Source organism: Poecilia latipinna, unplaced genomic scaffold, assembly GCF_001443285.1.
Source record: "Poecilia latipinna isolate Pla-1442-1.1 unplaced genomic scaffold, P_latipinna-1.0 Scaffold1201, whole genome shotgun sequence".
Classification (NCBI taxonomy): domain Eukaryota; kingdom Metazoa; phylum Chordata; class Actinopteri; order Cyprinodontiformes; family Poeciliidae; genus Poecilia; species Poecilia latipinna.
The window spans coordinates 130,004-144,468 of NW_015113817.1; the positions used below are offsets into that span (position 1 = coordinate 130,004).

The following is a 14,465-nucleotide window of genomic DNA, read 5'->3' on the forward strand; positions in this document are numbered from 1 at the left end:
TGACCAAGGTCCATCCTTTGAAAGTCAGCTCATAAGCGAACTGTTGAAAGTTGCTGGTGTGAGAAAATCCCATACGACCCCCTACCATCCAATGGGTAATGGCAGCGTGGAACGTTTCAACAGAACCCTGGGAAACATGATAAGAGCACTTGCACCAGATGCAAAACAGAATTGGCCAAAACAACTTCAGACATTGACCTTCATGTACAACTGCACAGTCCACAGGCTATGCCCCTTTTTATCTGATGTTTGGGAGAGTGCCACGCCTCCCTGTTGATGTGCTTTTCAAGAACATCCTCCAAGATCCTGAAATTGGTGGATATGACAAGTATGTACTGTCCCTGACTAAAGATCTTCAAGAAGCAATGGCCATAGCTCAAAATCATGCTAACAAGGAACAAGATCGACAGGCTGGTCTCTACAATCGCCATACTAAAGGGAAATCTATTGGGGTCGGAGACCGTCTTTTAGTATCAAACAAGCGTGAAAGAGGCAAACGCAAAACTGCTGACCGCTGGGAATCTACAGTATACACCATTGTGGGCATGAACCCTACAACTCACACATACCAAATAAAACACCCCACCACCGGTCAAGTTCGAGTTGTGCATCGTAACCTCTTGATGCTAGTGAACTTCTTGCCTGTTGATACATCTGGTGAGCCTGTCGACTCTGCTGCCGTCACACCTGAAAGCTCTGACATTAACACTATTTCAGATGCTCTGGGATCAGACATTCAAGAAAATGATTCAAAAATCATTTTCAAGAATGGGTCAGCTCCCTATCTGATAAGCCCCATGATGTTACCCCTGTGAATGACTTTGTTGGAGACGTTGTCTCTGCAGCACAGGCAGACGGGGGATCTCCATTGGTCCCTAGTGAGATGGACTGTGACAATAATTCCTCAGATGCGTCAGTTGACACACAGAGTGTTTGTCCACACACTTCACTAGTTGCTCAGTCTGTTACTGACACTGAGCCTGACACTACTTACACAGTTAGAACCCGTGTTGGTAGAATAGTCAAGCCTGTCAATAGACTGATCCAGGTGATGACCAACATGGCTGCTAATGATGATGCTAGTCAGCTTTTTGACAGGGTTTCTAACTCAGTGTTTCAAATGTTCCAGCAAAGACATTTATAGTAATAGATTATTTTTTAATCTGACTTTTCCTTGTCCTGAGTTTTGTTTTGTTTTTGTAGTGCATATTACCATTGTTGGTACAGTTCCAGGGTTAGGGACTGACCTCTTTTAGTTTTGGGCATGGATTATGTGGGATGTAGGCTGCATCCTGCTTCCAGGAGCTGGCAAGGAAATAAGGCGCCATTTTCTTGCCACTTCATCCTTTGTAAAGGATACTACTTCAGTTGGACCTTGTATATTCATGACAGCCAATTCATGTGATTTATTTATTCATTTATTTTCCATTATGGTGATAATTATACACTTTAATCATTTTGGTCAAAATTCAGCAGGGGTGGGTGTAACAGAGAGAAGAGCTCGTGTGTCTGTGTGAGTTTTGATCGAAATGATTATAGTGATGGTTGTATGTATTTTTGATTTTGTTTGGAGCCACCTAGTGGTGTGATGAGTGACTGCATGCAACGGGTCCGTCAGGCACTCTCGCGGCTTCCTCCACCAGAATTCTGAGGAGCGCTGGTGGAGGTAGGTGCGAGAGAGGCAGCTCTTCACTTCTTTTTTTACTTAGGGTCATATTTTGCAAGTTCAACAATTAACAAGGTACTGTAAGAATATTTAACATCTATAAATATAATTTGTAAAGTTTTCTTGTGGTTGGGCTGGAAAAATGTGACCCTATGAGTGGGAGCTGCGCCAGTTGGTGTTCGTGGCTGACCACTCAGTCACGGCGCTAACTGTGTCTTTTATTTTTCAGCCTGTCGGACCACTTGGCTGCAGTCAATCACATTGTGAGGAGTTTTTCATCTTTTGTTGTGCTAGGTGACCAACAACACAATAAGAAGAGTTACAGTAGCAAACAGCAAAGTAAGTAACAGTAGCAAGGTTTTTGCACAAAGGGCTTTGTCCGTTATCCTTTTCGCTTTTCGTAACTGGGTTCATTCCGAGAAGTCCAAGTCGTCGTCTTCAGAGTCAGATTCTTCATCATTGTCCTCGGCATGTTCTGGATCCAGTGCAGCATTCAGGCATCGTATGCGTATCAATTCCATTACCTTATTTTTTGGTTATTGGAGCAAAGCTTCCCTTGGGTCCGGTTCACTGGGTGCACTGCAGATCTTCCTTAAAATCTTTCTGCAATGTCGGCTTGTAAAGCTTCCTTCTACTTGTCTGATGGCTCGTCCTTTCTGAAGTGCGGTATATACTGGAGAGGGGAAGGGCAAATCAGGTTCCAGCCCCCTCCACACCCACTTCCAGAGGAGCACCCTCCAACATAGCGGCTTAGGCAACGGGCCTTGGATGGTTCCGCCCATTAGGCCTAGATTTCGCCAGTCCAGGCCTCCATTCCCTACAGGGTTCGGCAGGCTGATGTAGGTGTATAATGATTGTCCACTTAAGGTGAGCCTGGTTCGGTACCCCCATGTTGATGGAGTGAAGATCCTCTGATGTGGTGATTAGGGAAGATTCTGTCCATTTCCAATCTCAACGGGAGACGTGTGTTGTTGAAGAGATAGTAATCTGGGTTTTCTTCCATTTTCACCACTGTTTTAGCCATACCTGGGGAAGTAGTCCAAATCACAATGTCGTTTAGTGAGATTTCACAGTAGATTCCTTGCAGTGGCTCCAGGTAGTGAGGGCCCCACCTAATCCTTAGCTCCTTTCCTCTTATCCTCAGGTAGACTGTATTAAAAATCCACGGGAGCTGTCTTGGACAGGCAGGTGAAGTTATTGCTGCCCTTGCTGGGTCTGAAGCCACTTTACCATTCCAAATTGGGGGTTCCACACACTCATATTCTCGTGCGGCTCGTGCACGGGGCAATGGTTCTTCCGATTGTTGCACCACTTTCACAATTTGGTAGTCCGTGGGACGAAGATAGGTCAAATGTTTGAAGTAGTAGGCCTCAGACAAAGGGAACGACACTGTAAAGTCCTCTCTAGGTTTATCCAGCAAAATAGAGCTGTTTGGGAGCTTGAGGAAAGGGCCTTTCACAGAATATCCAGACCAAACTTCTGGACCCACTTTAAACAGCATTTTTACAAAACAGCTCTTTACCTTTTGCACTTGGTGTTTCTGTTGACTCTTGGACTTAACAACTAGGTTTCTTCTCTCCGGTAGATCCATCAGTTTTTGTTTTTCTTTCTCCATCCTAATGTTGCCGTGAACGCCTGCCACGGGTTTGCCTTGGCTTTCTCCTCCACTGGTTCTGCACACGACACTGTAGCAAAGACGCGGTCACCAGGTATTGGGGTGATGGATGCTCCAACGGAGTAGATCCCTCTGTATGGGATGGTAACCATCCGCACTGATATTTGTACCCGTCGGGTGGAGCTTGGGTCAGAGGGCGTTTCCACTCTATGAGCCATCCCTCCAGGCACCTGCAAGATTCCATCACAGAAAGCTGACTCCGCCGTGACCAGGTAGATGGCCGACTTTTCTTTGGGCCTTGCTATTTTGCTCCCCCATCCGTCCAATTCGGTGGTGAAGAAATATAGACCTGTAGTACGTATTCCACACTCCTGTGGGATGACTGGCAAATCATTGGCCGGTATGGTGCAGTCATGCACCACCTCGAGTATCAGATGGGCCCACGTGGTCAATTCCCACGAGCCCTCCCAACCTCCCGCTTCGGCCAATATTCTGTCCGTGTCCGAGAGCTCTTGCAAGGCGTCAGGCAGTGGGAAGCGACCTGCATCTCGATGATCCCTGAACACCAAGGAATGTTGGGTGGCATTCATCAGGGGAATAGGCGCATGAAGGTTGGCCGGGTTGTATGGCCATGCAGAATGGACGGCTTTCCACAGGGTATCACGCGGGCCTTCTTTACTTGTCCACGTCACGGCATCTGACCCTGAAGGACCTTCTTGCGGCTCAGGTGGCGCTGATGGAGCAGTAGACCAATGATTCGGGATGGGGTTGTCATAATTGGTCACAGTTGTCCCGTACCTTTTGAAGGGCCGTAGAGAGCTGTAAAATCTCAACACTTGCTATCCTTCTGCTTGGCACACCGGGCTGCGTCTTCCTTCCCTCATTCGGCCTAAACAGGGAGTGCAGTAATCGAGATTTTCTCCATCCCAGATGCAACGACAGTTCCCTGCCTTTCCATCTGCTGAGTCCCACTGTGTCTCGATGAGGAGTCTGGGTAGCACCTCCACACAGCAATCCGGACAGATCAAAATATCCATTACCTTTACTGGGGATACCAGCAGGGTCCCAAGAACCTCCGCAGTTCCAGGCACATGTCGTGGCTTATCTCGTCCTCGTCCTTCCCAACAAATTGGGAGCGGTTTTGGCTTCAGGCAGTTATAGTTGACTTTGTCCCATTCCAATATTTCACTCTCCTCTGACAGGATTCCTTTTTTGGCGCTGTTCAATTTCCTGAGGGCCCTTCCTGCCCATAACCCTAAGGGTGTTCTTCTGATTACAACCACTCCTTTTACCGTGGCCAGTTCGATGTAGGGTGGAATGTCGCATGGTCCGCTGGCCATTTCACCGGCTTCTGGTTACTTTAGTTAGGAACTGGCTTCAATTGCTCAACTCCTTGGATCCCCTTTCTTTCTAGCAATACTGTATTCCTGTCCAGTATTTGCTTCACTGTATCTGATGTTTCAAACTTTGGTTTCACTGCTGCGTTCACAGGCTGTTCTCTAGCTTTCACCCACACTTTCTGTCCCACACGAAATGGCACTTTGGTCGTCAGCTTCTCCTTTTTGTCGTTGGAGCTCCGCCCTGCTTCCTTCGTGGTGAACGGTCATTGGTTAAGCTCCATTGAAGGGGCGGGTCTACCAATTCGACGTCTGTCATTCAGGGCTTGCCCAATCTCCACCGCCTTGGTGCTCCAGCTGTTGATGTTAGCATTTTTAGCTATCCAGTTCTTAACCAGTCCAGTGGTGCGTTCAACTATCCCGTTGGCTTGTGGGGTGTAGGGCGGTGAGTAAACTCGCATTATTCCAAATTTCTGACACCACTGTCAGAAATTTGCGAGTTACGGAACTGTGTCCCATTATCCGTCCGCAGCTCCTTCGGAACTCCCAGGGAGCTGCACACCTGCTCCAGCATGCCGACAACACTGCTACCGTTCGCTCTCCTGGTCGCCTTCACGATGACAAATCCCGACATAGAATCCACAAGCACCAGGAGGTATCTCTCACCTTTTCTCCCATTCACTCCCATGGGGCCTGCCACATCCATGCAGATTGAGCCCCAGGGGACGGTGCTCTTGATGGTCAACCCCTACATACGCTGCCCTCGGCAGCCTGCGTTGTATTGACCACATACCTCACAGCCCCTTAGCACGCGCTGGACCTCTCTCACCGGGATCCACAGGTTTTGTTCCACCAGTTCCTCACGTGTAGGTCATACGCCTGTATGTCCTAAGGCCTCATGCACGTCTCGCACGACCTCCTCCACATGTTCTTCTGGTCTTGTAACTGCAGCGTTATATTTAGGTGTTTTCTGTGGTTCTCTTGATTGGCGCCAAAGTGGTAACTATAAAACATCTTTTGGTTTAGCTGAGTCCATGTCTCAAACCCCTCTCCGTACAGAATAACTCTTACCATAGCTGTCTGGATCAGGGACTTGGACAGGGGTGGTTCTTTGCTTGTTTCCTGGCTTTGCCCTCCTGGGCCATGGTCATCACTTCTTTGTGGGATTGCTTCCATCTGTTTGACGTATGAATGCGCGTCGTCCTCCTCGTTCTCCATGTTGTCTTTTGTCCTCGAGTTGCCTGACCTCAAAGCCTCTCTAGGTACCTTAGAGCAGGGATGGGTTCAAGCTATTTTGGCTACTAGCTGCACTGCTTGAACGTGGTCACTGTCCACAGTGAGCTCTCCTCACCTACACTCTGTGTAGTTACTGCGAGGGTGGTGACTGAGGCCTTTCAGTCACCAACAACTCTACCCCTGTAGAGCTGCTACTAGTAGGTTGTTCGGAGCTCTTCCCCCACCTACTTCCCTAGGGCTCCGCCTCTTCTAAAGAGTCATGTCCCTGTTTGGGCGCCACAAATGTTAATGCACAGTACTCAGCCACGCCCCTAACTCCTCCCAAACTCTAGCGGACTGACTACTGACCAGCTCTCCATCTCACGGGTTCAAAAAGCCTCTAATTCCTGGGTATTACCGCAAATAAGAATGTAGAGAACTTTTGTTTAAGCTGGGAGCGAGAAAGATTCGTCTAAGCTCTAACTACCTTCATCCAGACGTTATAACCCGCTTCAGTCCAGTAGCCCCGCCGGTGTCCGAACTCATAAACCACGTCTGTTCACGGCAGCTCTTTCTCTGTTTATTAACGTGCACTTGTTACCAGCTTAGATAATTTTAGCGACTAGGAATAAGTCCCAGGGTCATTATTTATCTGAACTAAAGAACGTATGAAGCCACCCTAATTTACTAGGACCATTAACATTGATTTCACATTAATCAGAAGAATTAAACTTAGTTGACTCAATTAATTTAACTGTCCACAGCATCAAATTAGACTTTAGTATTTTTATTAGCAAGCTTTAGCAAGGGAAAAGGACATACAGCATTTCAATAAAAAAATAAGAAAATAATACTTTAAAGAATTTTTAGAAATCACTCCTAATTCTAACCCTACACTGTGTTCTTATCTAAATAGAGGCTTTGGGGGAGGCAGTAGTACTCGAACCCAGATGCAGAGACGATCTTGGCAGCAGAGAACTTTAATGTCCATGGATGGAGTCCTGTCTTTGTCTTGGCAGAATCTTTTTAGAATAGATCCAAAGATGAACTGGTGAGAATCCTCAATAAACTCAGTTCTTTATCCAAATACGATCATTGTCTATTCCCCATGTCCACTGCAGCATCATTGTAATCTTTTGGGTTGAGCGTGGGGCCGCAGTCGAATCAGAATCCCGGGTTGTTAACGGATCTTGTTCCTTTCCTGTGCAGCGAGCAGTCTCATCGTCCCGGGGTATCAGCATGCAGCCCTCCGTGGATTCTCTCCATGTGGGCTCGACTCGAACGCTGCAGAACAAAGAACCTCGATCCTCCTGTCTGGTGTCTTTTTATTCTTCTCAGCAACCGCCCAACTCTTTCAATTCCTCTTTTTTGGTCGTGTACATGTCAGCAGCCTGCACAGCTGCGTCTTGGTTGGCCTCCACCCTCAGATGAACTTCCTTGTTTTTTAGAACTGAACTTTCTGAAGTTCTCTATTTGCCTTCTGCACCTGTTTCCTTCATGCATCTCAAAACTCCCACTTCCTGTTTCTTCCGTACTGACTGTATTTCTTTTATCATTAGAACAAGGATTACATATCTTTTTATCATCATTAATTCATATAACTTTACTTACAGTAATACAAGAATCACCAACATTAATCATAATACAATATTACTTATCTCTCAGGCTATTGTGATCGTTTCGTGTGTGCTCTGGTAAGATCTCAACCAGGTTTCACGACAAGTCAGAATGGTTGAGGTTGACAACTGACAATGGATCAACCATCAAACTATCATCCAATTCTAGCCAAGTAAACAATGTTGATCTCACGGGGTGTGGTGGTTGCGGTGAGGAGAGACGCTGAGACCCAGGTATGGTGATGAATAAGATGTGTTTAATGATGAATATGCTCGAAAACAGTCCAAGGCAGGCAGCACGGCAGAAAACAAGCACGCAGCTAAATACCGGTAGCAACTGACAAAACGGACAAGACGGGAGCAAGCACAAACCAGGACTTAACAGTTCTACTGGCGAGTACGGACAACAAACTTAGACATTGACAACGACAAGGATCCGACGACAAACACAGACAACAGGTGGGTTTAAATACACACGGGGTAATCAAGGGAATGAGACACACCTGGGAAACAATCAACGGGGAGGACGCAGAGACAGACTCACAGGACTAGACAGACAGAAACTACACAGATCCTAACAGTACCCCCTCCTCAAGGGGCGGCTACCAGACGCCCAAACAGAAAAGTCCAAAAAAGAACACAAAACAACCCAACAGGGTGGGTGGAGGGGCGACGGAAGGAGGGCTAGAGTCCAGAAAAACAGTCCGAAACAAAGAAAACAACCCACCAGGGTGGGCGGGGAGGCGGGCGTCGCCGGCGCAGGAACCGGAGTTGCCGGCGCAGGAAGCAGAGACGTGGAAGCGGGTCCGGCGGTCTCTTCCGCCGGCGCAGGAACCAGAGACGTGGAGCCGGGTCCGGCGGTCGTTCCCGCCACCGCAGCAGGAGGCCCTCGGGCCCGTGGGGCCGGCTGGAGGCCCTAGAAGGCCGGCAGAGGGGCCAGCCGGCAGGANAAAATTTGTTAACAGTTGTAAGTGTTGTTAAACTATACGATCACATCTAAAAAAAAAAGAGAAATAAAAGAATTCTGAGGAGCGCTGGTGGAGCCTGTCGGACCACTTGGCTGCAGTCAATCACATTGTGAGGAGTTTTTCATCTTTTGTTGTGCTAGGTGACCAACAACATAAAAAGAAGAGTTACATATAGAGGAGAAATTATGATATGAAACTTTAAGCTGATATCAATATCTAATATTGTTACTGCTGTTATGTCAGTATTTACAAATAAACACTGTAAGAGTTTGTGCTTGAGACTCATTTTGTTTTATTAAATCAGTTTCCATTTTTTTATATTCTTGTGGCAAAACGTTTCTGTGAAGAAGTTTCTTCTGAGTTGAGAAATTAGTCCTTACTCTTTCTTTTGGAAAAGTGACTCAGCCTTTGAAAACTATAGACTGACCGTTAATTATTCATTTTTTATATTTTCAAGACTTTTAGGTTCTCCAGCTTTAAAATGTGATAATATTCATACACCATGTAAATGTAGCAGACCAGATCACACGGGGAGTCCAGCCGTTTGTGACCACGGCAATTATTAGGTTAGTAAAATCTTTCTTCCACAGCAGCTGTAGCTTTCAGGTGTCCTCAATCACAATCACAAGGTTGCTGGCTAACATGTGACGTTAGCTTGACAAGTAAGTTATTGGAAAGCAAGTGATGAGAAAAACAAGATTGGATCATAAAACAACAAAATTAAACTTAAAGAGTTTAGATCAACTGCTCATCTGTTATGTATTTCAGTGCTAGTTCGTTTAGAACCACATTAACATACCTGGAGGTTCCCAGATGGTTTCCAGCTAGTATCCAGCAGTCTGAGCTGATGATCGATCTCTGGTAAATACTGTTGGATATTTTGCTCCAGCAGCAGTTAGTCGTTCTCTGAGGATGAACCGAAGATTTATTGTTCTTGATGACACAGAAATATTCAACTGACACAGAAAACAAACAAACAAAAAAAACAACAACACGTCTTTTAATCTATGATAAGGAGGCCTGGAAGCTAACGCTGCTAGCGCCTTTGTCCCCCGGAAGTCTCAAACGGAAGTTTTCCCCAGAAACACGTATGGCCCTTTCAGGTTCCGCCTCTCGTCGTCTTTTCTTTTTTTTTCTCTCCAGATGTTTTAGCTTCTGCCCCACACATGATCTTAGAGTCTGAATAAATTAAGCATGAACTAAAACATGGCTGCCGACTGAAAAATATGTAAACTTTTAAACATGAGTATACTCATACATATACTTTTTATACATATACATATGTTGTTGGATTAAAATATATCTTAAAGAAAGATTTTTATTAATTTTAGAGGTAAGGTAGTTTTGTTTGCAGGCTATATAGCACGTTTCCAGCAGCAGGACAATTCAATGTTCTTTACATGGTTAGAAGGAAAATAAAACAAATAAGTCACCACCAGGTGGAGGTCAGTGGACAGCTCTGCCTCTCTCTCCACCTGAGTGTCAAGACATGCGGCAGCATATCAGATGAGACAACAAAGTCAATGATCAAACTGTAGCCTAGGGTGTCCTGGTGCCAACAGCACATATGGACACCCTCATACTTTAACATGGTGCTCATCATGGACAATCCATGATGAGCACAAAAGTCCCACCACAGAAAACCACTCGGGTTCCTCCCAATCATACCCCTCCAGATCTCACTGTCATTGCCCACGAGCATTGAAGTCCCCCAGCAGAACTAGGGAGTCCACAGTGTGGGCGCCCTCCAGTACTCTGTTCAAGGACACCGAAAAGATGGGTAATCTGAATTGATGTTTGTTGTACAATTACAAACAGACAGAACCCGTCGCCCCACTTGTCGGCAGAGGCAGGCTCCCTTCCTGTTCACCAGGGTGAACCCCAACGTACAGGGACCAAGCATACCATAACAACAAGGATGTCCATTCCCACTCAGTGTTCGTCACCAGGGGCCACTGCAGAGTGAAAGTGTCCAACCGCTCCCAAGGAGCAAGCGCCATACGTCAGGTGAGTCCGACTATTTCTGTCTGGGAACCTCTCAACCTCACACCAGCTCAGGCTCCTTCTCCACCAGAGGCGACAATCCACATCCTTCAGCCACCATCCATCACATGTTGCACCCTGTGCCTTTAGCCCCTCCTACAGGTGGTGAGCCATGGGGGGCATCCACTTCCACATTGTGCCCCACCTCCATGCCTGGCTCCAGAGTGGGGGCTGGTGACCCGTATCCAGGTGAGGGAACATTTGGCTCATTGTACTCATCATACCAGGTCTTTTAAAGGTTTAATAGTCCATTTTAAATGATACATTGATATAATACAAAAAAACTAAACCTTTTAAAGAGGACTTTGCAAAAAGTGGATCCTTTACCAATATAAGCAAAATAATTACATAAAACAAAACACAGCAGCAGGAAGAAAATCCAACAGTAAAAGTAAAATAAGATAGGATGAAAAAACTAAAGGGAGAGGGAGATAGTTGTTTATTTGCTGTCTGAAGGGAAACTAGTTGTCCTATACTTTGAAAAACCTTGATTTCAACCATTCAGGAGTTTTCCACAGCTAAGAGAGGAGGACTGGTCTACAAACTGGGATCCAGCACCAAGATGTACAGCCTCCATAGCTTTACCATAATTCTGTCATCACTCCATTGATTAAAAACAAAAGGTCACCTGACACCGTGTGTTTATGTCATTGCCCTTTCAACCATTTCACCAGACATTTGAACTTTTACTGGTGTATAAAAAGAGCGTATTTAAAATTTGGTGGCGGCAATGGCAGGAGCTCATTTTCAAAAAGAAACATTTACTTTCAACTGCGGTCAAACACTTGTTCAGTACGCGGGACTGCTGCAGCTGTTTATCTACTCAATGAATTCAACTGGACTTCCTTTGATAGAAATTGTTTTACAACATGGCAGAAACTCAACTTGACTGCACTGGATTATGACAAAGACTAAATAGGAAACAATGCAGATGATGGAATCAATTTGATACGACTCGTTTGGGAATAGATTACTTTATAAATCAGACATGTCTGCTCTGTAAAACACCTTAGAACAACATCTGTAGGGAATTGCTTCATTTAGGCTCCCCGCCCATATGAGTTCTTGTATGAAGAGCCAAACTACTGCGGTGTCTAAAAGACTGATCACCATCGTCACAAGAGTAAGGCGTCTCAATTATGAGTTCCATAGTGATCCATCAAAATCGTCTCACTCATGAAAGATTCATCGCAAATGTCACAAGGACAAAGTTTCTTTCTCATGTGAATTTTATAATGATTTTTCAGAATAGTCTTAGTAATGAAAGATTTATCACAAATTTCACAAGAATAAAGCTTGTCTTCATCGTGAATTCTTCTGTGGCGAGCCAAACTACTGCAGTGTCTGAAAGATTTATTACAAGAGTCACAAGAATAAGGTTTCTCACCCGTGTGAGCAACATAGTGATCTTTCAGATTAGTCTGAGTCTTGAAAAGTTTATCACAAGTGTCACACTGATATACCTTCTCATCTGTGAGGGTTTCTGAAAGATCACAGAAATCTTTCAGAATAGTCTCAGTCATGAAAGATTTGTGAGTTCTTCTGTGGCGAGCCAAACTACTGCTGTGTCTAAAAGATTTATTACAAGTATCACAAGAATAAGGCTTCTGACCTGTATGAGTGCTATAGTGATCTACCAGATCAGCCTCAGTCAAGAAAGATTGATCACAAGAGTCACAGTGATACATTTTATCTCCTTTGTGAGTTTTATAGTGAACTTTCAGAATAGTTCTGGTCATGAAACGTTTATCACACAACTCGCAAGAATAAAGCTTCTCTCCCCAGTGAATCATTCTGTGACGAGTCAAGCTACCGCTGTATCTAAAAGATTTCTTACAAGTGTCACAAGAATAAGGCTTCTCTCCTCTGTGAATTAATCTGTGACGAGTCAAACTACTGCCATGTCTAAAAGATTTACCACACAAATCACAAGAATAAGGCCTCTCTCCCATGTGAGTTCTTCTGTGACAAATCAAACTACCGTGTTTTCTGAAGGATTTATCACACAACTCACAGAAATAAAACTTCTCTCCCACGTGGGTTCTTTTGTGACGAGTCAAACTACCGATGTATCTAAAAGATTTGTCACACATGTCACAAGAATAAGGCTTCTCTCCCCTGTGAATTATTCTGTGACGAGTCAAGCTACTGCTGTGTCTAAAAGACTTATGACAAAACTTACAAGAATAAGCCTGCTCATATGAGTGGCTTTCCATGTCCACAGGTAAGTATGGAAGCATTCTGCAATGTTTGCCTCTTAATTTGCGAGCCTTTGGCTCCAGATTCGTATCCCGGCTTTCTGAGTCTTTCTGATTGTTTCCTTGCTGATGTGGGTCCTCAGCTTCGAGGCCATTTGCATAGAGGAGTTGGTTCTTGTTCGGTTCTGCTTCACTGCCGTCTTTTAGTTCATTAGTAGAAGTCACTGTAATGCTGTCAGTCTCCTGCTTCACTACAAGCTGATCTTCATCCTGATTACCGTAGAAATCCTCTTTTTTCTCTTTTATGTTCATCAGTTCTGGATCATTTTTAATCCTGAAAGGTTCTAGTTCTCCTTGATTTGCAGGTCCTAGTTCCTCCTTTATCTCTACTTTTGGTTCATTGTGGACTCTTCCTTCATGAGTTACCAGAGAGGACCTGGTTTCCTGCATGACTAAAAATTGTTCTTCATCTTGAGAGATCCACAGTTCAACATGCTCTTTTTTGATTGGTTGTGTTTGTGGTCCGTCTTGTGCCTCGGTCACCTGCTGTAGGTCTGGTTCTCCCTGTTCCTCCTTTATTTCTGTAGTATTTGGCATTTTGTGGTCAACAATGGAGTTTCTCTCTTCAGTTATGAGACTTTGATCAGCAGGACCAACACACTTAGACATGATGCAGTGGAAAGCCTGGTGGAATCAAAAACAGCAGAACAACTTTAATGTAGTGATCCGAATTTTCAAATTTAGTTTTTTCTTTTTTGAAGTTTTCAGATGCTGGCCAATCAAACGTAGAAGACTCTGGAACAGATAACCTGATACTGGTTTGCTTCAACTGTTGGGGAGTATGAAGTGTTTGTGATGTCTGCTCTTACGTCTTAGGCTGTTTTTTTGTTGTTGTTGCTGTTTTCATATTTTGAGCCCATTAATTGGTGGACGCTCTCAGCTTCACTTGCATCAACTATAAACCATCTTTCAGGAATGATTCTGCTCTGCTAGTGAAATGCTCAGCGCAACAAAGACGCTTGCAGTCTGGGGTATTATTTCTTTACACTCAACATCATTTATCAGTACATGGTCTAAGGCAGTGGTTCCCAAACATTTTCTGGGCCCCCCTATGGATTACAAATTACAAATAGCTGTCTGGTTGAACGACGTTTGTGAGAGAGTGGGGGGAGAAGAGGATTCTTAGAGACTCCCTGTCTCTAAGAATGAGCGGGGTGTGGGGGATCGACTTCTTTTGGGGGCAAAATGAATGTACGTAGCTGAAAATAGACACCAACATCGGTAGCCTACAAGGTACTTGTTAAGCTTAAGGTTATGTATTGATATTAGCTAGTCATCTTTTAGCTAACATTAGCTAGTCATCTTTTAGCTAACATTACCTGCATCCAGCAGCTTTACTCAACTCAGTCGGTTAATTTGGGGGAAAAACTGTGAAAAGTTCTTTGCGTTTTGCTGGTTTGCTGCCGTGATTCTAACACAAACCTACGTAGCTCCGCCCAGCAGCAGCAGGTCTCCTTCACAGGTGTAAACCCAGCGCAAGCGTCGTAGCGCTCATGTTGCGTTTAAAGGCGGCTCGGTAAAACAGGTTACAACATGTTAACAACGGATTAAACAGTTTTAACTGATGATGAAAGTGACAGAGGACACAAATATGGGAAGTGTGGAAGCCTCTACTGTATCAAATTGACAGTTATAACAGAGAGTTGGCCATTCTAAGGTAAAAACCCAGCGCATACAGTGTTCACGTTTTTTTTTTTTTTTTATCCATCCAGACGGTGACCCCCTGCAATGGCACGGCGTCCCCCGT

At 44.9% G+C, this 14,465-nt stretch overlaps 1 protein-coding gene across 1 annotated transcript; it reads right to left on the reverse strand.

Annotated features, from left to right (window-relative positions):
* Positions 1–9,234: 9,234 nt before the first annotated feature.
* On the reverse strand, positions 9,235–13,108 carry LOC106960599 (zinc finger protein 501-like). Its single transcript, XM_015053760.1, has 2 exons — positions 10,323–13,108; positions 9,235–9,323 (listed from the first exon to the last, which is right to left on the reverse strand). Exon 1 carries the CDS (start codon positions 13,106–13,108, stop codon positions 11,594–11,596), a length of 1,515 nt encoding a protein of 504 aa, XP_014909246.1. The 3' UTR covers positions 9,235–9,323; positions 10,323–11,593.
* Positions 13,109–14,465: the final 1,357 nt, after the last annotated feature.

Excerpts from the sequence above, each read along its gene's own strand:
- LOC106960599 (XM_015053760.1), bottom strand. The coding sequence starts at position 13,108 with ATGCAGGAAACCAGGTCCTCTCTGGTAACTCATGAAGGAAGAGTCCAC.